The sequence below is a fragment of the Moschus berezovskii genome, chromosome 20 (genome assembly GCF_049115385.1).
Source record: "Moschus berezovskii isolate FMDL1 chromosome 20, NW_MosBer_1.0, whole genome shotgun sequence".
Lineage (NCBI taxonomy): Eukaryota > Metazoa > Chordata > Mammalia > Artiodactyla > Moschidae > Moschus > Moschus berezovskii.
The window spans coordinates 63,479,793-63,503,810 of record NC_142479.1 but is presented as its reverse complement, the minus strand read 5'-3'; the positions used below and the strand labels follow the sequence as shown (position 1 = coordinate 63,503,810).

The 24,018-nt window shown below is 44.6% G+C and overlaps 1 protein-coding gene across 2 annotated transcripts in view; it reads left to right on the top strand.

Moving 5' to 3' along the window:
* The window catches only part of RNF213 (ring finger protein 213), a 133,499-nt gene extending 114,119 nt beyond the window's left edge, over nucleotides 1-19,380 (top strand). For both annotated transcript variants that reach the window (XM_055408398.2, XM_055408396.2), the window contains 19 exons: nucleotides 160-282; nucleotides 1,072-1,182; nucleotides 2,124-2,363; nucleotides 2,692-2,773; nucleotides 3,580-3,614; nucleotides 5,384-5,478; nucleotides 7,428-7,587; nucleotides 8,907-9,075; nucleotides 10,491-10,582; nucleotides 11,066-11,317; nucleotides 12,465-12,597; nucleotides 12,930-13,013; nucleotides 13,421-13,601; nucleotides 13,878-14,079; nucleotides 15,115-15,192; nucleotides 16,052-16,246; nucleotides 16,673-16,762; nucleotides 16,856-17,034; nucleotides 18,340-19,380. In XM_055408398.2, coding sequence (XP_055264373.2) covers nucleotides 160-282; nucleotides 1,072-1,182; nucleotides 2,124-2,363; nucleotides 2,692-2,773; nucleotides 3,580-3,614; nucleotides 5,384-5,478; nucleotides 7,428-7,587; nucleotides 8,907-9,075; nucleotides 10,491-10,582; nucleotides 11,066-11,317; nucleotides 12,465-12,597; nucleotides 12,930-13,013; nucleotides 13,421-13,601; nucleotides 13,878-14,079; nucleotides 15,115-15,192; nucleotides 16,052-16,246; nucleotides 16,673-16,762; nucleotides 16,856-17,034; nucleotides 18,340-18,493 — 2,655 coding nt within the window. In that variant the 3' untranslated portion in view covers nucleotides 18,494-19,380. The remainder of the gene's footprint in view (nucleotides 1-159; nucleotides 283-1,071; nucleotides 1,183-2,123; nucleotides 2,364-2,691; nucleotides 2,774-3,579; nucleotides 3,615-5,383; nucleotides 5,479-7,427; nucleotides 7,588-8,906; nucleotides 9,076-10,490; nucleotides 10,583-11,065; nucleotides 11,318-12,464; nucleotides 12,598-12,929; nucleotides 13,014-13,420; nucleotides 13,602-13,877; nucleotides 14,080-15,114; nucleotides 15,193-16,051; nucleotides 16,247-16,672; nucleotides 16,763-16,855; nucleotides 17,035-18,339) is intronic.
* The last annotated feature ends 4,638 nt before the right edge of the window (nucleotides 19,381-24,018 follow it).

The window sequence follows — 24,018 nt, the reverse complement described above, 5'->3', positions numbered from 1 at the left end:
GAGGTGCTTCCCAAAGAGCAGTGAGCTGTTGAAACCTGGTTCAACTGCCCTTAAATCTTCAGGGATTGCCTGGTTCCTTTACCTATGAAGAAGGTTCTTCGCTCAGTATTTCGCACACTGTACCCACCGTGGTTAACACCTGTGTTCTTGGGGTTGCAGAGAGATCATCCAGGCCAGATGGATCGGTATCTGGTGCACGGGAATGACTACAAGGCTGTCCGAGATGCAGTGGGCAAAGCCATTCTGGAATCCAAGCCCCTGGCTGTTGAGACTGTTCTGGAGGTAGGCCAGGCTGGCGGCTGCTCTCTGTACACAGTGGCCCCTCACAGCCTAAGTCTTGTCTTGTTAGGGTCAAATGATGCAATGGAAGAAGCCCCACAGGGTGACATGCTGCCTTGGAAGTCCTATGTCCATGGCCTCGTGAGCTCCCCTGGCAAACAGGGGAGTGGCAGTGGTTGATTTGGGTTGCTGGGTTTGTGAGTGGCCACCAGCAGCTCCTTTCTGATTCATTTAGGTCCATTATTTTCTTTGAGACCCTGCTGAAAAGCCGCTTCCTCCAGGATTCCTCTGCTCTGAGATGCAATGGCACAGGAAGCAGAACCTCACAATTCCCATAGAGACATATGCACGTGTTTATTTTAATAGATGCAGGCTTTTAAAAATACAATCTTTAAATTGTTACATTCTTATTTCTTTTTTGAGCCCTTATTTACCTTGGCACTTTGCTGGAAAAAGAGGAAATAAATATCTTAGTTCAGCAAAAGTTCCCAAAAGGGACCGGGAAGTAGTCAGAAAGAGAACAGATACTGATCTCTGTTACTTCTGCTGTAAGCTATTTAATAAATATGCATTGCGTTTAATATGAGAATGTTTTTGAAGAGTTGTTTTCTAGAAGATGGTCCTGAGGTGCAGGGTTCCAGGTGCCTATGGTTTTGGGAAAGGCTCCCTCACCCTCTCCAAGGCTTTAGTACTGATCTCGTTCTTTATTCACATACAGATCACATGAGATTCTGGCCCTGAGCTATATCTGTATAACTTTTAAAGTCTCACTTGATGTCCTTGCTTTTTCAGGCCTGTCAGAGCTCCACAACTCAGAAGGCTGTCTACCTACTGTTAGCACTTTTTAGAGAGGTCACTGCTTTGTACAGATCCCACAATGCAGACCTCCATCCTAAGCCACAGGTGAGTATCAGCCTCCAGGGCTGTGTTCATAGTCTCACGATTCGAAGGGACTTTTTGAATAGAGATAAAATTCACAAACACCGGGACTGCCCCGGTGGTCCACTGGCTAAGATTCCGTGCTCACAATGCAGGGGGCCCAGGTGTGATCTCTGGTCAGGGAAATAGATCCCACATATCACAACTAAGACTGGATGCAACCAAATAAATAAATATTTATTTAAAAAGAAAGTCGTGAACACAATTATGCCCATAGTTTTTAAAAATTCTGGATGGAGGTTTTCAGCATTCTTATGAAGAGGAACTCCTTTCTGTTTCACCCAAAGCTTTTAGAGTAACAATTAAAACTAAAGTCAAAAAAATAATTTATGATCTTCCCTGGTGGTCCAGTGGCTAAGACTGCACTCTCAATGTAGGGGGCCTGGGTTCAATCCCTGGTCAGGGAACTAGATCCCACATGCCACAACTAAAACCCATTGAAGTCAAATAAATTTAAAATAAATAAATAAAAATAAAGTTGTCTCAAAAATGTCTTAATAATGTTTTCCAAAACAGAATTATCAAAACTAGTGCTTGCATATGTGGTTTCTGTGTTTGTAGAGGAGATTTCTCTGGATAATTCCCCTTCAGGCAGTAATCATTTAGCCATTCTAGTCTTGATTTAAAAATGTTTAATGCAACTAACTTTATTTGTTTATTTATTTATTTATGGCTGCCCCCTGTGTCTTGAAGGATCTCAGTTCCCCAACTAGGGATTGAACCTCGGGTCCTCGGCAGTGAAAGTGGTAGTCCTAACACTGGACCACCAGAGAATTCCTCTTAAGCAGATATTTGATAAGTTTTTGGTATCAAAAAGCATGACTAACATAAGGGAAACCTTTGGTTTTTCTCCTGCTATTCATATAATATTTTTATTTGGTGTATTTTAATTTCTTTCCTGTCAGCAATGTGAGGCTCTGAAGAAATTCATTGAGAAAAGCAAGACCTTGTCTCCTGATATCAGACCTTTTGCAATATCCCTTGTGAATAATGAACTACCCCTGCTGAGGACAGGTCCTGGGGTCAGCAACCTGGAAGGGACAGTAATAGAAATGGCTGTTCATGCTGCAACCATCCTTCTCTGTGGACAAAGCCTAGTCTTAGGACCCCTGAAGAATCTGGCCTTCTTCCCACAGCTCATGGTGGTAAGACTGGGATATGATTTCTTTTGCATTCACAGGGAAGACTTTAGAGACCCAGCCGGTACCTCAGACACTGTTGAACCTGTTTATCTTGCAGGTTCGCCATCTTCCTCTTTCTCACTTGATGCTTTAGTCCACAGCGATGGTGAAAGACTTGCCTTGCCCTTTGTCATTGCATAGAGAGCTGTTCTGTGTTCTTCACAGAGAGCTTTTGGGGTCGAGAAGAAAGAAAATCAAGGTCATGTTCTTACTCAAGGCCTCTTGCTGAGCAGCGACAGCCAGTCGATGTGTTCACTAAGCTAAAGCCAGCTCTGCTTTTATGACTTTTCAGAATGCCTTTCTTCCAACAATGCCTGAAGACTTGCTGGCTCAAGCTAGGAATTGGAAGGGTCTGGAAGGAGTCAAGTGGTACAGTAAGTGCTGGCCTGTGGTGGAATCCCACTCCTGAGCTTTGAATAACAACCTCAAACTACAGGAAACATTGGTATAGAATTGGGGTACATGGGTTTGTGCCTGAAGGGTCCAAGGTACCTGCCTTCTCCTGCCTTTGCAGAACATGAACAGTTTGTGGGAACTGGTACCTGCTGACTGTGGATGAACCAGATCATTCTTTTTCTTAGTCACAAGGAAAGGGTCCTTTCAGATGCACTTCTGTTTCCCGGAATATGCCCTTTGGGGGAGATGGGGGCACTGGGAACCACATCAGAAACTCAGTCTAGGGCTAGCTCACAATACAACCAAGGTTTTGACCCAAAGATAGTTCTTTTAGAAATATAGAACTGAGGGAGGAAAAAATATAACCCATAACCTGATGTAAATTTTGCCATTGTCTTGAGTAGATAATGTTTTAAAAGTTGTTATAAAACCTGCTCACAGCAAAAAGAAAAAACAAATCAAAGAGAATAAATAGGAGGGTATAAAATACTATCCATTTTGCCTCCAAAAATAACCCCTATTATGAGCCTGCAATCTAGTTTCTCTTTGCTTTGTAAAATTAAACACAGATACTATTTTTCACTGATACAAGTTGAGCTCCTGGTATGTGTCAAATATCTATTAGCAAACTGGCAGAGTTTAAGATTTCTGGTAACATGCTCGGGACATCAAGTCCACATCATTATTTGGTTAGACCAGAAACCAGGGAGGTAGGTTTCCGTTTAAACGGTGGGTCATTAGGCAAAGCCTCACCAGCCAACATTGTGTCCTGTTCTTTCAACAGCATGTCCCAATGGTCACGTGTGCTCTGTAGGAGAGGTGAGTCTTGGTATTTGGGATAGGGTTTGGGGGGGTTCAAAATGTGTGTTCCTCCTCCAGGTCTGAGAAGGGGTCCATGAAGGAGGAGGATAATGAGAGACTGGACCTTTGGGGAGAACACAGACTCATTTTGACAGCCGTTCTATGGGGCTTCACTCATAGCTCAGTTGGTAAAGAATCCACCTGCAATGCAGGAGACCCCAGTTCGATTCCTGGGTCGAGAAGCTCTGCTGGAGAAGGGATAGGCTACCCTCTCCAGCATTCTTGGGCTTCCCTTGTGGCTCAGCTGGTAAAGAATCTGCCTGCAATGCAGGAGACCTGGGTTTGATCCCTGGGTTGGGAAGATCCCCTGGAGAATGGAAAGGCTACCCACTTCAGTATTCTGGCCTGGAGAATTCCATGGACTGCAGTCCATGGGGTTGCAAAAAGTCAGACACAACTGAGTGACTTTCACTTTCACTAGGTATTCTGACTAAACCTCCAAATAGTATGAAGGTTTTCCAGCCTGGGTTTCTTGACCTCAGCCCTGTGGACATAAGGCCTTATTGTGGGGCTGGCCTGGGCATTCTTGCAGGTCTACAAGCATTCCTGGCCTCAACTCACCAGATGGCAGTAGTATCCTGTCTCACACAGTGTGACAAATAAAACTGCCTCCAAATATTGCTCAAGGTCCCCTGAAAGACAAAGCTGCAGGGCTGGAACCATGCTGGCAGTCCTTCCTGGCCACTGCAGTACAGAGTCAGTGACACAGATCTTTATGTGATGACAAGGTGTTGACTAGACTGTAGGCTGGATTACTAGCCCAGCAAGGAGATCGGGTCTAGACAGCGAAGGATAGGAAAAGGAGATGCGTGGCTTGTAAGCCTGTGAGGGGAAGACGCATGTATTGTTCATCTCTGAATCCCAAAGCATCTAGCTAGGGCCATTCATAATGTCATCTATACCTGCTCAGAACAGGCTATTGAACTGAGACAGACAAATATTATTTAATACAGTAAATAAGCAGCATGGAGGATAAACCGGATACATGCTTTGCACCTTATATTTCTGAGCTTCTCACATTATTGTCCATGAAATGGGATTAAAATAGATTCTTCCTAAGACTGCTCCCAGTCCTGAAATTCTGTGGTCCAGGAATCTGAGACTGGTTTGTTACAGACTATTAGTGTATTTACAGTAGCACACAATCTGATTTTGAAAAATGAACCTTTGGAAATAGTAAATCATATGGTGATATTGTTTAAAAATAGAAAAGTCTAAATGGCATTAAGGAGTGTCATTAAGGAAATGCCATTTAAGGAAATCAGTTTGGAAGCTACTGTAGTATTCCTGGTGTTAGATAATGAAACATTAAACTCATCAGAGAATGAATGGAAAACAGGGATGAATGTGAAAGTAAAAGATTGAGTTTTGTATATTTGTCTATAAAGTGACTGGGAATAAAACTTAATAGCCTCTATTTTTTAAAAAAAGTCTAAATTTTCCCACATACAACATAGTTGGCTGAAGAAGGAAATGGCAACCCACTCCAGTATTCTTGCCTGGGGAATCCCCTGGACAGAGAGATGGACACGACTGAGCAACTGACGCACACAGCATAGTTGGCCTGGAGCGGCTGCCCTGTCCCCCAGGGCTCCTGCAGCCCCACCTGACATGTGCATACACTGAAGGACGCAATCCTAGTGGCATCCACTGCCTTCTGTGCTAAGTGTATGCTCATACTTCGGGATTTGTCCAAACTGATCTGGGGTCACATTTGTTTCTCCTAGTGTGGCATGCCAATGGAACAGAGCTTTTGTATTGACTGTCATGCTCCAATTGGAGGGATTAATCACAAACCGAAGGAGGGATTTCATGTTATCGAGTATGTAATTTTCTATTTCCTTTCTAAATAATCGAACCATGTGCTTTGCGGCTGTTTCTATTCCAGCTGATGAATCAATACTAAATATATTATCAATTACGATAGTACATTTGGATCTGGGTCATGTTGGATATCAACACCAAGGTCTCTGTGTCATTCAGTAGGGAGGCATTTGATCTGTCACTGGCTAACTGGGCTTTTAATGCAAAAATAGACCATACCTTAATACTTATTAATATTAATACTTTTTAATTCAAATATCTTCCAGCTGAACCTTGGTTACAACCCCTGTAGAAATTGCTTGACATAAACAGGGTGACCAGATTCAGGGGGACGTTTAAGTCTGTCACTTACAAACTCTTAGCTTACTCTTTTTTTTTTTTTTTTTTTGAGAAAAATAGAGGAGACCTAGGCAATCCTATCAAATCCTTCAGAATCCAGCTAAAAATCTGAGCTCATAACCCCACTCATTAGACAAGCATGGTTGTAAATGCTCCCTTAATAGGAGGTGTGACCTCTCCACATTGATCTTATAGTCTAGCTATTTTGGTGCTGTTATAGTTTAAAATATTCTAAACTGTTGTCTCCATAAACTATTAGAATGTCCTAGAATCTCCAGTATCATTTCAGCTGAACATAGCCATCACACTGCACCTCCCATCTGGTTGTGATGCCAAATCGTTTGCAGAGATTGGATCCTAGTTTTTAATGTGGGAAAGGAAACCAGTTTGTATATACTTCCATGTTAATGTCAGCTACTCCAGTCTCTTTTGTCTGCCTGCCGCTCCCCCACTGATTCAGGGCAAGAAGCAGGTCCAGACCGCCATCCCGACATATGGCCCCAGGAATAGAACAAACAGCCAGTTTTGTTTTGATAATGATTTTATTTCATTATTATTATTTATTTGCATTTATTTTTTGCAGCATTTATTCCCGTACCTTAAGTTTTGTTTCTTCAGTTTCTTCTGGGATATCTTTTCCTTCTGTGCAACCTCCTCTTCTGGTTTAGGAACAGTCTGTTCTTTTTCCGAAAGTATCATCTCAGTGTGGCAGGGAGAGCTCATGGAGGGATTGATCCAACCCTGAGCTCTGTAAGTCCTACGCCGCATTTTGGGGTTTGTTCACCTGGCTGTGCTCAATAAGCAGGATAATCTACATCTAAGTCCTTCAGTTCAGCATCACTTTCTGCATTTTTGAGCATGTGCAGTAAACATTCCGCACTGTTTCTAGGCCACCGACCCTGCCTTCAGCCCCAGTGTTTGCCTGTGCACATGGCCAGCTCCACCGCTGTAGCAATGGAATGGCACACACTGCTTCTGTAAAGTGACCTCCTCCAGATACTTGGTGGCTTTTCAGACATTCATCCCCTCATTGGCTGGGCAGTTTCACCAATGTTCTTAATGTGAATCTTGATTTGCATGATTTTGTGGGGTTTTCGGGGTCAAGTGGATGCTGAACCGTTTGTAGAGGTCATCTCAGGGCTGCTTATCAGAAAAGCTTCTTTTATTTTTTTTGCTGAAGTTGATGTACAATACTATATAAGTTACAGGTGTACAGTATTGTAATTCATGATTTTAAAGGCTATATTCTGCTTATAGTTATAAAATATTGGCTATATTGCCTGTGTTGTACAATATATCCTTGTAGCTTATTTTATGCATAATAGTTTGTACCTCAAACCCCCTACTATTATATTGCCCCTCTCCCCCACCACTAGTCTCACAAACAGCCACTTTACACTGTTGTGAGCTTTTGGTCAGCCAAAAGGGCCTGTCTATAAAGAAAAAGACTCAGAAAAGTGGTCTGGGCTTATTACAATAAGAAACTTTCAACATCATTTTTTTCAAAACTGTGACCCTGGTCTCTAGTTCCTAAGACTCTGAAGTGTGCCCCCAGAGCCAGAAGAAATGGTCTTCAGTCTTCACCCTGCCTTCTCTTGTCCTTTCCAGGGACCCCACGGACAGAACTCAGACTGGCCACGTGCTGGGAAACCCACCACCCAGAGGTGTGGCCGTGGTATCTGACCGACAGATGTCCCCAGTGGCCTTCCTTCTTATCCGGCTACTCACTCATTTGGCTATGTTTCTGGGAGCCAGCCAGAGTCCGCAGGTAGAGCATTGTACTGCCCAATCATGTACTAGTTTCTATGGTAGTTTTTTCATAGTGAATCCTTTCATCTAAAAAGCCCTACCCAGTTCCTGGGAAGGCCCTGCCGGGTCCTGCTTGGTTTCATTGTGGCTAACCCTGTTCTGCTCCAGTTCTCTGATTTTGCCCCTTGAACACAAGACTGCTTCCTATGTCTGCTTGCTGAGAGATTTCTGTTGTGCCCTTACTGACATCAGAAGCAGAAACTACTTAGGAAGTGTGGGAGATCTGAGTGCAGAAGTACTTGGATAAGGGGAAAGACAGATCAATGAATTTGTCCACTCCTTCCTTTCAAAGTGTGTGAATGCATTGCTTCTCTGATAACTAAGTATCCTTTCCTTTCCCAGGAGAAACGAGGAACTATTTTCTTATACCTCTTTGAAGTTCCAATCTGTGGTTCCCAGGGTTCTCATGAATTAGTAATTGTATTGGCAATAGTAACAAATGAAGAATGCTCCACAATGTAAAACAAATCTTCAACCTACATTTGTGCATGTAGGTCTAGATGAAACATGCTGAAGCCTGATACCAATTCTTTGACAATTAGATGGATACCGAACATTAGAATTACAATTTTATATAAAAATATTTTAAAAGGCTTAAAATAAAAATTTAAATTAAAATTTATTATTTAAACCATTTTAGTCTGAATTTTTGTCATTCTTGTAATTTGTATGTTGACTTTTAAATTTTAATAGATCATGAAAAAAATTTAATAAATCATTGTTAATAGTTGAAAAAAATAAAATTAAAGACCTAGTCACCCCCTGTGGATTTTGAGTAAGTCATGTTACCTAATACAGAACATAATGTAAAATTCACGTATCCTAATTTTTCCCACTGTGGCCTATGGTGGTTAGGGAACTGCTTGTCACATTGTGTAAAGTCAGTTTTTACTGAATAGCTCTGTGTCTCCAGTCCACACCTGGGAATGGAGAGGCTAAAATAACCGTGATTTTACCTGTGTCTTTGCTGTGACTCTGGGGAGGAAAGAAAGAGCATGTTGCATTTTATCTAAGTTAATTAACCATGAGAGCAAAAAGTCTAGGTTTTTAAAGTTCTTTATTTCACATTGACGATATAGAAGGCAGTCGTTTTCAGACCACATTCATTTCTGCTCCTCAGCTTTCTGTCGCCTATACTGTTTGAATCACGCTGACATCCCTCCTAGAGACTGTCCTCTGGCTTGGCACTGGCTCTTCACCCCTCCTGACCTCTCCTGAACTTGCCATCCCCTCCACAAACAAGACCTTGCTTGACATTTTGTCCTCTTGCCCCCACAGGACTTGATGAACATCATCAAACCACTGGTGAGGGATCCAAAAGGGTTTCTGCAGCAGCATATCCAGAGAGACCTGGAGCAGTTAATGAACATGCTGGGGAGGAGCGCGGATGAGACCGCCAGCGTGGTGCACCTTGTCCTGTGCTGCCTTCTCCAAGAGCAGGGCCACAGTGAGGAGCTGGGCACAGGGCCAGGGGCATGGGGCACAGCCAACAGGAAGCAGGGCACTCCTCGACCCCAGAAGGAGATGAGGGGGAGGTAGAAAGACGTGCACTTTCCAGAGAGTCGGGGAGGGGAGAACCTGCCTGGCTTTTCCATTGACCCCCTGCTGGTGCGAGTATATTTAGGAGGTTTTAGTTTCAAAAATCAGCCTTGGATGTCGTTCAGCCACTGCATGGGGAACATATGGCTTCCAAAAGAAGCGACGTGCTTTAAAGAAACACCAAAGAGACTAGTGTTTAATAAGCGCTTGGAACTTGGTCTTTTTCTATTGGAGATCTGTTTTGTTTTTTGCGGGGCGGGGGGAGAATCTTCTTTTCCTAAAACAATACTGCATTCGTGGACTGACTTAATATGTATATGCATCCATAATTTGTTACATGTAAAAGTAGGCTAACAACTATTAAACTCATTTTCTAGTTTAAAATTTAAAGTCCACACAGAAAGAAGAGGTCTATAAGACAAGTTAGTAAGAGGGTTGTATCTGAGTGGTGGAAGAATAGTTTTGTTTTCTTTTAGGTTATCTGCAAAAATCTTTTTAAATTACCACTCTAATGACAATGTTATTTAAAATAACAATAGCAATAAAAAGTTCTGTCACATGACAAGAAAATCCAGTCCCACTTCAGGAGCTTTTTTTGCCAGAAACCAGCATCCATATGGGCTTCCCTGTGGCTCAGCTGATAAAGAGTCTGCCTGCAATGCAGGAGACCTAGGTTCAATCCCTGGGTTGGGAAGATCCCTTGGAGAAGGGAAAGGCTGCCCACTCCAGTAGTCTGGCCTGGAGAATTCCATGGACTGTAGAGTCCATGGGATCGCAAAGAGACACAACTGAGCGACTTTCACTCACTCAGCATCCGTATATATTTTCCATTTAGCAAAATCTGATTTTCTCATTCTGGAGTGGTTTCACACTAGGTAAGCTCAACGAGTATCTCACTGACAAAGTGACCAAATTCTAGAAGCACACTGACGGTTTCCATGGCATTCTGCAGCAAATGCACCCACAGGGCCCTGCCTCCGTCTTCAAGCCCAGATGGCAGCAGTTCAGACCTGTGGTACCACTAGTCACTGTTATTTTGCCCCTGGGCTTCTGATTTAAAGTATTGTCCTTTCAGTACTTTTGTTCAGAATGGCTTTAAGATGATCATTACATGGGTTAGAGATTTTAGAATTTGAAGTACTTCACAAAGATCATGAGTTTGGTGGTAGCAGGAGGAAACATTTTCAAATGCTCAGGTTACTTTAGGAAAATATATCCACCCCTGCCCCCAAAAGGAGCATTATAATTAAACATTTCTTCAGTGTTTTATGCAGACTGCTGTGGTTTTTGTTTCTTGGGTAACACACACATTTTTCTTTGTAGGGTCTTTAAATTTTGATGCAGAATTGTCAACCAGAGAAAAGAGGAACAGCTGGGAAAAGCTTGTTCAGACTCTTATTCTGCACGAACTAGAGGTAAGTGACGAGTAGCTATGGGGCTACCTTCTCTGGGAAAATGTGGGAAGGGGTTTCTGTGGCCTCTGCTGAGCACTTGCTCTGTTGTCCCTTCTGGCAGTGTCCCTTAGAGAAAGAAACCCTAGGCTAAGTCACAGATTTAGGTGTTCTCTATTTGGTCACCCCACCCTCCTGTTGCCCCCTCCCCCATCCTGTCCACTCCCAAGGCAGACTGGTATATCAAGCTGAGGAATTACTGGGAATCCAGAAAGTACAGGCAGTCATTTTCTCTCCACTACTTTTTATAGCAGAGTGTGCAAACGAGGCAGAGAAATAAACCCTGTCAGATAAGAATGTTACTGAGAGTAACTAAGCCCATTGGGAAATATAAATCAGCAAGTATTTAAAATTATGGTAATAAAATATAGATGTCTGAGACTTCTGTTTGAGGAGACAAAAACCTAGCATCCCAGGTGCAGATCCCATGTCACTTTCCTCACCTAGCATCTAGATAAAACCCTCCTGGCGGTGAATGCTCAGATCAGCCAAGATGAGCGCATCAGCTCCAACCCTGTGGCCAAAATCGTGTACGGTGACCCAGTGACCTTCCTGCCCCACCTGCCCAAAAACAGCATGGTTCACTGCTCTAAGATGTGGAGCTGCAGGAAAAGGATCACCATTGAGTACCTCCAGCACATCGTGGAGCAAAAGAACGGCAAAGAGTCAGTGCCCATCCTCTGGAAGTTTCTACAGAAGGTGAGGTTGCTTCACTGTGACTGCCACCTATATGTCCCCTGGAGATGTGAAGGCCCTGCTCTCATTTAGTCTGATCAGTCCTGAGGGTGGGACAGTCACTAAACTACTTTGATTTTTGAAGAAAATGTCTCTGGCAGAAGACTCAGGGATAGAGATCTCCAAACACATCCATCTGTACAAGTCATTTGAAGCATAAAGTCACAGGTGAAATACATGCATGCGTTGGAATCAGTAGGAATCTGTAAAGTACTTGGCCAGGAGGGTTTCTCCCAATCAGCAAGAAAGAATAGAATAAAATCTTTCATTTATCTGTTCAACTTCATCCCCCCAGTGCCTGGAGCAGTTAGTCATCAATGAGTGTCTGTTGAATGAAAAGACGTTAGTTGAGAATACATAACAAATCAAACAAAAAATCTTCCCTGTTCCTAAACCATTCAGAGTGAGGGTGGTGGTAGGATTGCAGGGGAACAGAGCAGTAATGTGTGCATTATATCTTTTAGAGCCAGAATTACACACTCTTTCTAACTTTAATCCATTTGAATTTTTATTTTCTAAAACACATTTTCTAATCATTCCCTCCATGCACCAGTATTTGCAGTCTAGCAAGAAGTAAGACGATGCAGAAATTTTGGTGGGTCAGTTAATGAAAATGGATTCCCGGTGGGAAGGCCATCATGGCAACACTGTGGTCTGTCACTGGTGTGCTCAGGTCCATCACACTGAAGAAGCTAAGGACCTAGGTCTTCAGAATGACACCGGATCATCACTAAGCATCACTGCCTACATGCTTAGTCTTCCTGCTCTCAGCAGTGCCTCTCCACACCCAGCCCATCTCATGGGCCCCAGAGGCTGTTTTCTTTCATCAGCTTCTGGCAAACACATTTGCTGTGTTGGCCGTACAGGTTCGCTTCGTGACCCTTAGAGTGTAGAACACTGGCCAACACATTGTAAGCAGTCGTTAAGTACTTGCTGAAGGAAGTGAAAGGTACTGGCCTTTCACCATTCTCAAGCACTGTGTGTGATGTAAAATGGCACACTGACCATATTAAACTACAGATACATGGACTGAGCCAGCCCCAACGTCTGTTTCCCAGGAACATGATGTAGGTCCATTAAAAAGTGTTCCCGGTGTTCTTCCCTTCTCTAGGAGGCAGAGCTGAGACTGGTGAAATTCTTGCCTGAGATTTTGGCCCTGCAAAGGAATCTAGTAAAACGATTCCAGAATGTTTCAGAAGCTGAATACAGGTCCATCCAGAGTTTCATCAGCAGTCACGATTCAGGTAAGGCTCCGCTCTCACAGAGCATGAGGACCACCTCTGCTGTGGCACAAAGAGTTGGTCCAACTCGGGGGCTCCAGGTCAGGGCTAATGTGTGTTCTGTACCCTAAGTTTGTAGCATGAAGCAGTGGGTGCTGTGAATGCCTGGGACACGTTAGAGGCTTTTGCTGTAGCAGTCCAGAATCTCCCTCTCTCTCTGGTTCCTCAAACTCAGCTTTAGTTTAAACAGCATTTAGAGTGTGTTGGTGATGATATGAAGGTGGGGTCAAAGAGCAAGTAATTCTGTTGGGAGTAGGTATTATCTTGGAGTTCTTAAAAAGTGTTTTGTTTGCTAGATGGGCTGAAGAAGTTAGCCCGCAGCAGAATCACTGTTTTTTTGTCAACATGGAACAAGCTGAGGCGATCGCTGGAGACCAATGGTAAGTCAAATCCCCCTTAATACAAAACATTACAGGAGCACCTCTCGGAAGGCCTGTTTTCTCCAGCCTAACTCTGCCTGTTCCGTGTGTGCACAGCACCGTGCTGTGTGTCTCTAATGCTGGATCTGTGGACTCCTGTGGGGGTGTCTAAGATGAGTGCATAACATTTCAGAAAGAGCAACCCCTTAGTCCTCTTGAGTCTATAAATTCGGTATCAAAAAGGAGCTAAGACTGTTTGAAACTTGTCAGCATATAAAAGAGAGGTGGGAGACAGAAGCACTCTTGGTTCTCAGCTCTGTTCTGTTGAGGTGGCTTCTGCATTGCCCCCCTTCCCACGGTGGTGGGCTCCCAGTCCTGATGCTATGAAGGAAACAGCAGGGAGGTGACTGCCCCTCTGTCATTTAAAGGTGAGATCAAGCTACCTAAAGACTACTGCAGCTCCGACCTTGATCTGGACACTGACTTGGAAGTCATCCTGCCTCGCCGCCAGGGCCGGGGCCTGTGTTCCACCGCCTTAGTCAGCTACTTGATTAACTTGCACAATGAAATTGTCTATGCGGTAGAGAAGTTCTCCAAAGAAGACAACAGGTAAGCACTCAGGCCGACAGGAGGGGATGCCCTTTCAGTGCAGGAAGTCGTTTGTGGGGGGAACAAACAGGGAAATAGGGTCACTAGATCTAGAGACAGCAAGCCAGGCTTCAGGTCCTTCTTGAACAGAAACCCCTCAGCTGCGCTCACAAGTGTCACAGATTTGCGTGTCCCTTCACCTGCACAGCCTGCGGCAACATCAGACAGCAGCTGGCTCTGCATGGACAGGCCATGTGCATCTCACTGGGACCCTGAGCTCTGTTTATCTGTCTCCAGCTACTCCATTGATGCCTCCGAGATTGCCGACCTGCACGTCATCAGCTACGAAGTTGAGCGGGACCTGATTCCACTGATTCTCTCCAACTGTCAGTACCACGTGGAGCAGGGCGGGGAGACCTTGCAGGAGTTTGACCTGGAGAAGATCCAGCGCCAGATCATCAGCCGCTTTCTGCAGGGCAAACCTAGGCTGACCCTCAAGGCAAGGCTGACCTGCTGCATTGACGTGGCCCACGTGTCCATGGTCCACATGTCTGTGGTCTGTGTGTCTGTTTGGCAAAAGTTGCCTCAAGTGTGGCTTTGATCACAGCAGTTTCAGAGTGAGGAGGGATCCTCTGGACCCTTCGTCCACACCCCCCAGTATCTGTGACCACGCCTGCACTCAGGGCTGACGGCTCTGCAGAGCTGTCTGTGCGTCCAGTTCATACCTCAGTACCCCAAGGGTGACTGCAGGTCTCGGCGGACTCAGTCCAGATTTCTCTGCCGTAGTTAATGGCACCACCTGCCACCCACACTGAACCTCATTGTTTCCCCTTTGCCTTTAGTCTGCAAACAGTCTGTCATCTCTCCCATCAGGTGCCTCCATTTCACCAACCAGCCCGCTGCTCTAGTTCGAAGCATCTGTCCTTAAGCTCCACTGCTGCAGTAGCTCCCAACCGGTCTCTGCCTTCAGGCTCTTTCGCCCACATTTCTGACATCCAGATCTGCATCTCTCCATCCACTTCCCTGCATTGAATCCCATGACCGCACAGGCTGGATCCCTCTCCCTTCCCTGAATGCAGACTGCAGGTCTGTCCTTTACCTGCGCTCTGCTTGTTGCTTCCAGGTCCCGTCAAAGGTGTGGCACTTCATTCTGTTTCTGCTTCCTCCCTGCCCGCAGCTAGGTGGCGAACTGTCCGAGCTCAAGCCTTAATTCATTCTGCTTTGTCAGCTGAGTGCTCCCTCGTTCACGGTCTGTGCTCAGTGTGTCCGCACGGTGTCCTCACGACCTGCTTCCACTGGTGGTTCGAGGGCCACAGTGTTCTATGTGGCGGGCTGGGTTCCTCACTGTGTCACCGTTTCCACAGATCCCAGGTTAAACACAGACATCACGAGGCAACAAGGAGCTGCCTGCTTTGCTGGGTGATGCACTGAAATCCCTGGGACTTCAGTTGAGTCTCAGCTCAGGCATATATTGTGATCTGATGTCAACCACCACAGTGGATTCCATTTCCAGTCTTTTTCTTTCTCACTTTAGGGAATTCCCACTCTGGTATACAGACGTGACTGGAACTATGAGCATCTCTTCATGGACATCAAGAACAAAATGCAACAGGTGATGATCAGCCTTTTTTGCATGTGCTTCTGTCTTATCAGAGTGTTTCCATCCATGTTAGGACTCTTCCGTCCTCACTCAGGGCATTTGCCATGAGCACCAAAGAGTTTCAGGGCCTCCCTCTGTTCCGAGCCCCGTGATTTTTCTAGAGGGCACACAGGACCAGCAGAAGATTTTTTATTTTTCATAAATCTTTTGAAAGTATTTATTATTTTGGCTGCCTCAGGGCTTAGTCACAGCATGCGGGACCATCACCACATCACTGTGGCGCGCAGACTCACTCGTGTGGCACACGAGATCCTGAGTGTACGCAGTCAGTAGTTGCAGCAGGCAGGCTTAGTTGTTCCGTGGCATGTGGGATCTTAGTTCCCTAGCCAGGGACAGAACCTGCATCCCCTGCATTGCAAGGAGGATTCTTAACCACCGGACCACCAAGGAAGTCCGAGCAGAAGTTTTCTTGTTGAGTATAAACAGATTGAAGTCTTGTGCTTGTATTTTTTTAGTAGTGCTGTCTTGACTGTGTATGCTGAGGCAAAAGGTCCAGAGGACTTACTTATTCCTGCTTTTCTGATTTATGTGTGTTGTATGTGTTTGTGGGGGCTGTGTATTTGTGTGATGTGTATGTGTGTCCATATTCATACCTCACAAAGCTGATTTGAGCATTCAATGAGTTCATCTCTCTTTCTATAACATACCTGAATATTGCTCACACTTAAGAAGCACCAAGTGCAGACTACTGCTGTTATTAGAGAGCCTGTCCCATTCTGTGGCCTTGGCAGTGATGAAGATAAGACTCTTCCAGGATAGTGGTGCTCAGCATGCCCCAACTGTGGACCCTATCCTGCTTTTGACTTCCTAGAGTCCCCTCCCCAATGCGGCCATCACTGCCATCAGAGGACAACTGCAGTCCTACAGTGACGCCTGTGAAGCTCTGTCTGCCGTAGAAGTCACGTTGGGATTTCTGAGCGCAGCTGGCGGAGATCCAAACATGCACTTAAATGTGTATATCCAAGACACGCTGAAGATGGGCGATCAGACCTCACTGGTTTCAAAGGTGGGTCTTGTGTCTGGCCTCTTCCAAAGGAAATTAGGATTGTCCCTCTTTCGTCTCCCCACTTCCTACTGGGATACCACCCCCCAGGGGTACCAATCTAGGCAGCCCCTGAAATGGAGGGGAGGCGAGAACACCTCGTTCCTCAGCCAGTCTACAGTTTAAACAGAACACGTTGACAGGAGACACAGAGATGTACTTGGAATGTACAGATTTTGGAAGCACAGTCTGCTGAGGTGTGGATGCAGACTGCATGCTGCTGGTGGACCCTGAGATGCTGCAGTGGGAGAGGGCTTTCAGAGACATTTCAGAGTTGAGGCAGGAAATTAGTGGACGAAGCAGGGGTGGCCTCCATAGTGAACGAGGTGGAATCAGTGCAGGGCCAAATGAAAACAGGGTCTCATATTCAAGAGTTCTGTTCTCTTTCAGGCCCTAAACAGATGCCAGTTAAAACATACCATCGCCCTCTGGCAGTTCCTCTCTACCCACAAATCTGAACAGCTACTTCGCCTGGGAAAAGTGAGTCTGGCCTCTTCCTGTCCACCTGGACCCAGGGAGCCGCACATTCCCTTTCCAGGCTTCCATTTATCATTTGTTCTTATTTCATTCCAGGAGCCATTTGGGGAAATCATTCCAAGGTACAAAGCTGATCTCAGCCCTGAAAATGCTAATCTGCTTAACACCTTCCTAAATCAGATTGGCCTGGATGCTTTCCTCCTGGAGCTTCACGAAATGATGATCTTGAAGCTAAAGAACCCCAAGACTGCAGAGAGTTTCAACCCTGAGTGGAGGTACGGGCTTGCAAGCCTGCCAAGCATGGCACACATACAGCATTCTGCCATGTCTCCCAAGGTCTTCCATAGTCATGGAAATTGTTCTTGTCTTACTGCAGAATTTGGTTTCCTGCTGATTTACCATTGTTGTTTAGTCACTCAGTCATGTCCAACTCTTTGGCAATCCCATGAATGGTAGCCTGCCAGACTCCTCTGTCCATGGGATTCTCCAGGCAAGATTATTGCAGTGGGTTGTCATTTCCCACTTCCTGACCCAGAGACTGAACCCGCGTCTCCTGCATCGCAGGCAGATTGTTTACCCCTGAGCCATCAGGAAAGTCCAATTAACCATTATCAATTGCAAAAGTCGTATATTTGCATTATGAGTAGTGGTCTTCCTATGTCAGAGAGATGTGCATTTTAACTTTGATAGAAAAAGCTACACCAATGTATAAAGAATACCCAACACTGGATATTATCCATCTTTCATATTTTTAACAATCTAATGGCCCAAAAATGGTTTCTTGTTTTTGCTTATATTTTCCCATTTACTGGTAAGGCTGAAAATATTTATCCGCTATTTATGTATCTTCCTCCAAACTGCCTCTTGATTATTTTTCTTTTGGACTATTTGTATTTTTCTTAATATTTTATCTGGTATGTTACAAATGCTGTATCTCAGTCTTTAATTTTATGAAGCCAAATCTGAGAGAATTTTCCTATGAGGACTTTAGGAAAATATACCTCTAAGGGTCCTGTCCCAAAGTTATAAAATATTCTCCCATGTTTTTTCCTTGTGCTTTAATGTGTGGATTTTCACTTTATTGTTTTTCTAAATAGATAAACTCCAGTCTTCCTCATTGACATAGGGCTTCATAATTGCCATTTTCCTCCATTATGCTATGTAGCATATGCCTATTTACATTTGTATTCTTTGAACTTATTTAAGAAATCTATACTATCCCGGACTTTTTAGTGTAGGGAAAGTAGAAGCTTTATTTGAACGGTGAGGCTTTGTTTTTTGTATAGCAGATGTGTTACTAGAGTGCTTAGAACCATCTGGCTGGGCCCTTATCAAGGGGAGATCCTTCCCGTAGAATGTGTGCACTCCAGGGTGGGGAGCAGCAGGGATGTACTAGAACCTTGACCTCAGTTCTAGTGCCAGGTCAGTAACTCAGCGGTTAGTTGTCTTTAAACTGACTCTCAGTATTACTGGCCTTGATGACTTTAGTCCTGTGATGACCTGAAAAACTGACCAGTGATCCCATGACTCCTTATGTCACGTGACTATTTAACGCTGTCTATTGTTCCTTGGTTTTTCAGCCTGAGAGATACACTGGTGAGTTACATGGAGACTAAAGACAGTGACATTCCTCCTGAAATGGAATCTCAGTTCCCAGAAGAGATACTGCTTTCCAATTGTGTTGCTGTGTGGAAAATGGCTGCTGAACTGAAACGGAATCGACAAATGAGATAGAATTGTTCCCTGTCTCTACAGGGGACTGGGGCAGAGAAGGCTCTTCCCTCCTCACGGGTGGGTGCTTAGAAGGAAAGCTGTGGGCACAGCACTAAATTTGAGACCAAGATGTGCTATGCTGGCTGACAGCTTCTTGAGAGCCAAACTGTTTCAGGAACATGTGTATATTCAGAAACTTATCTCCTCATATTCTGAATACCATTCATTGGGAGGTGAGAACTGATGATTACATGGAACTAGAATAAAGCACCATCCTCTAAGAAAGACCAAAAAATAGCTTCTCGGCTTCACACATACAAACCTGTGCCCCAGGCGTCCTATTCTCTTACCATGCACGTACCCAGCACACCAGGCCCTTCTTCCTCAGACTACTGCATGGTGAGAGGGATGGAAAGTAAGGTTATTAATTTTGCCTTCTTTTCTAGTTTATTCTACAGTCACAAAAGAGAAGCTGGCTTTCTTCCTTTTCCATTCCTTTCAATTCAGAGAATTGTACAAATACTTCTAGATCTCTAAGAAGATACAAATACAAGTCAGGCCATTCTGCGAGTGCCTTGATGCCAAACTAGCCAGCCCTCACCCATGCCCACAAATGATTCACTGCCAAATTTCAAGGGTCAGAGCCCCAAAGCTTTCATTGTGAAGAGTGCTGGGCCAAGAGTCAAGGACACTGTTAGTAACTTAGTTTCCACATCTACAAAATGAAGGGACTGGATTGAAGGCCAGATTTCCTGAAAGTTCTAGTATTCTAGGTAAATTCTAAGTGAAAGTTGATCAGTGTAAAGTTGGATCAAAGGCATGGTTCTGGCATTTCTGGGGGATGTTTTTGCTTCTGTAGAATTCTACTAAATAAACGTAAGTTTTTAGCGTGGTCTTGATTTTCCCAAGTGTATGACTACCTGGTCCTTTCTTTGGGTCTCAGTCAAGGCACAGAAACAGAATATACAACCAGTCAAGTTTCTGATAAAGGAAAAAGAGAATAGTCAACGCACCCCAACCTTGTGCTGCTATTCTCACTGTAAGTGTTGTGTCGTTTTTTCAAAATCTCCTTGGTGCTTCTGACCTCTCTGGACTAATTCCTGTTCCTGGATACCTCAGCACCTGTTAGCCCTGAGACAACAGTTGTTTACATGTCAGAGGCAAATGTCTTTCACACACATTCTGAATAAGATGATGACTCAATCAACTTGAAATTAGGCCACAGAATGGTGAGAGCTACAAAATTAGAAAATGCTCGCCAAGGACAACGTAGGCCCTTCAGCACCACTGGAGGGAGCTGTAGAACAACCTGTGCTTCGTTTTCATTATTTTGGCTTCTCTTCACTGTGGTTGAGGAAGGGGAGCACAGGGACCTAGGATCTGATACCACATCCACTTGTATATAGTAACCTATGTTTATCTAATAATTACATGCAAAGGCACTCCGCAAGGACATCCGTTTCCTAGATTGTGTGTTTAATGGATGTGGGAGTCGGGGAGTTGCTTGTTCACCATTTCAGTTTGCACTTGGAACTCCTTTGATACCTCAGAATTGGGATGGAGCCGGCCAGCCTGTGAAGACCTCCTCTGGGGTGAGGGGAGAATTTTTTCCCTGCTGTTATAAAGGGGTTGTTGGTGGGGGCAGGGGGCGATGAAGCTATGTTGCTTTGTATGTTATGCTTTCACAGTGCTAACTGTCATTCGCTGACACTATCTTGCTTTTTGTACAGAAATACACCAGTTGAGCACAGGCAGATGTAAATTTTGTTATTCTTGTCATACCTGTTTCAATAAACTTGCTAAAGAATCCTTTCTGGGGAAGAGACTGGGGAATGGTTCCATGTGTTTGTGGAAATGTTCTTGCAGGGGTGTCCAAAATGTGGAAGGTTCTGGACAGAAAACGTGCACTCTGGTTTAGAATGTAACAGGGTAAACTTGCTCTGCACAAAATGACAGCAGAATTGACGTGGAGTTTCACACTGCTCCCTGGTCTCCAGGCTCGGGGGCCAAAGCTTCACCCTAGAAGGCTGCCCTCTCAGTCTCTGCCTAACAGGATTTTCCAGGAGGATAGCAGAGCTCCAGCCAATGAGAAGTAAGAGCTGACTCTGGCAGGGAGCTGGATTATGATTTGGGGAATCAGCTCCTCAGCAAAGGAAGGAAAGACACTTGAGAGAGAAACAATAAGGTTCCAGCAGCCCACTTTCATTCAAGTGGCAAAACACTGCTTTAGGGGAAAACTGCATTTTCTCTTCTAAAAAGAAGGGGTTCCTCCAGGAGAGAACGCATGGTCTGGAACCACAGTAAGAGGAGGTGCTGGTTCACAGATGTGCCCCCTGCTGTCCCCAGTCTGTCAAGTCCACCCACCTTTCCTTCCTCCATAGCTTCCCACTGACCCTGCCTGACCTTCCCCTCCAGCCTACTCATTCTTGTTTCCATTCATATTCATTTTTCTGGACTTCACATATCAGACAGTCACTAGGATGATGATGACTTAACCTGGAACTCTTCACACCTGATCACTGTCTTCTTTCTATGACCTTACTATGTGTGTAAATTATTTACCTTTCACTGGTGTCAAGTGAGCCTTAGGAAGCATAACTATGAACAAAGCTAGTGCAGGTGATGGAATTCCAGCTGAGCTATTTCAAATCCTAAAAGATGATGCTAATAAAGTGCTGCACTCAATATGTCAGCAAATTTGGAAAACTTCCCAGTGGCCACAGGACTGTAAAAAGTCACTTTTCATTCCAATCCCAACAAAAGGCAATGCCAAAGAATGTTCAAACTACCACACAATTGCGCTCATTTCACATGCTAGCAAGGTAATGCTTAAAATCCTTCAAGCTAGCTTCGGCAGTACATGAACTGAGAACTTCCAGATGTACAAGCTGGATTTAGAAAAGGCAGAGGAATCAGAGATCAAATTGCCAACATTCATTGGACCATAAAAAATGCAAGGGAATTCCAGTAAAACATCTACTTTTGTTTCATTGACTATGTTAAAGCCTTTGACTGTGTGGATTAAAACAAACTGTAAAAAAATTCTTAAAGAGATGGGAATAACAGTCCACCTTACCTGTCTCCTGAGAAACCTGTATGCAGGTCCAAAAGCAAAAGTTAGAGCTGGACATGGAACAATGGACCAGTTCAAAATTGGGAGAGGATTATGTCAAGGCTATATATTGTCATCCTGCTTAGTTAACTTATATACAGAGTACATCATGCAAAATGTCAGGCTGGATGAGTCACAAGCTGGAATCAAGACTGCCAGGAGAAATATCAGCCACCTCAGATATGCAGATGATACAGCCTTTATGGCAGAAAGTGAAGAAAAACTAAAGAGTCTCTTGATGACAGTGAAAGAGAAGTGAAAGAGCTAGCTTAAAACTCAATATTCCAAAGACAAAGATCACGGCATCCTGGGGAAAAAGCTGAAACAGTGACAGATTTTATTTTCTTGGGCTCCAAAGTCACTGTACAAGGTGACTGCAGCCATGAAAGTAAAAAGACGCTTGCTCCTTGGAAGGAAAGCTATGACAAGCCTAGACAAAATATTAAAAGGCAGAGACATTACTTTGCCAACAAAGGTTCACGTAGTCAAAGCTATGGTTTTTCCAGTAGTCATGTATGGATGTGAGAGTTGGACCAAAAAGAAGGCTGAGTGCTGAAGAATTGATAGTTTCGAATTGTGGTGCTGGAGAAGGTTCTTGAGAGTCCCTGGGACGGTAAGGAGATCAAACCAGTCAGTCCTAAAGGAAATCAACCCTGAATATTCATTGGTAGGACTGATGCTGAAGCTCCAATACTTTTACCACCTGATGGGGAAGAGCTGACTCATTGTAAAACACCCTGATGCTGGGAAAGGTTGAGGGCAGAAGAAGGGGACAACAGAGGATGAGATGGTTGGATGGCATCACTGACTCAATGGACATGAGTTTGAGCAAACTCCCGGAGATAGTGAAGGACAGGCAAGCCTGGAACACTGCAGTCCATGGGGTCACAGAGAGTCAGACACGACTTAGCGACTAAATAACAATAATGACTATAAGATTTCATCGTGTTTTAACTGAGACAGTCACAAGCTATTTCATTTCCTCCCAGGTTCAGGCAATTCCACTTCAGAAACAAACTTCTACTGATAAACAATCACTGTGAAGAAGGGCCTTGCTCAGTGGATAAAGCTACCCCTGTACCCACAAAGGGACACTGCTACATCTCAATATGTTCTTGCCAAGTATAAGGTCACTGTATCAGCTGGACCTGGAAAGACACTAGATGCGGACATATTAATAGAAGGAGAAGGCCTGAGGCCTTGAGCTGAATAGCCATCCATCCATGCCATGACTTGCATTTATATTGCTTTTTGCTTTTTCTGATCCCTCTAGTTATTAATTAGTCCCATGCTCAAACCTTACGAATCCCATTTCCAACTGGAAAAACACCAGGAATGTGCCTTCTCCCAAGAAAGTAAATGCTGACAAGATTCACACCTCATCAGACTGAAGTGTATTCTGAGGACAGCAGGGCTGTGCTTCCTTCTGAGGAGCTGGGATTATTTCAGGAAGCCATCTGGGGCAACAGCAGAGAGAAACTGGAGAGGAAAGGGCCCAGCGGGAGCACACGGAAACCACCCCTGTGACTGTACGTCCTATAAAGGCCTGCCTTGAACCCTGCTCCCCTTCCTTCACACCGAGACCCACTTGGGGTGTTTCCACATTCCCCAGCATTCCCTCCCCATCACCACGCCTATACCCTGAAGCACATCAGAACCTCCATCCAGACCACTGCTCTCTCCTCAGCACCCAAAAACTGTCTCCACCTCCACAGGCCAGTGAATGGCTCCAGATTACTGGATTGAAAGCCCTCTGCATCCTGTCTGCTCTATAACATGACAGGCTGACACACAGTACAGTCAAGGTGGACCCCAGAGTAATTCTTGGCCTTCCCATTTGCCTGCTCTCTGACCTCAGGCAAGCAACTTGACCTCTTTACCCCTCAATTTCCCCATCTGTAAAATACCCCTCAGTGCTGTGGTGAGAAATAAGAGGGCGTGGGTAAATCAACACAGTGCCTGGCCTGCTGTGAGTGCTCAGCAAACAGTCCTCATCCCCTCTCCCAGCTGAAAACTTACCCACACCTCCAGGCGCATCAGTGGTCAATGCCAATAAAGCCTTTCCTGAAACTCAGACCCAAGTCCTAGTGTCCTGTATTTTCCTCTTGAGATTTGCATTCAGATTACTTATCCAGATACTTCTCCCAATTCCCCGAGTGGAACATAAACCACTGGCTAAATCGCTGCACCTCAGCCTAGCTGGTCACCCTTCAGTACATCAAATATACCAACCTCTTTGCTGTCTCAGCCCTTTACATGTGCTGTTCTCTTTGCCTAAAATGCTCTCTTGTACTCAACCTTCAGGTCTCCTTTCACCACCAGTTTAAACAGGCTCCCGTATTATTTTCATGTCAGCATTTAACACAACTGCAGTTCTACCATCAGGAAGCTGTAACCTCAGCATCTTGCACAACACCTATCACAAAGAGAATGG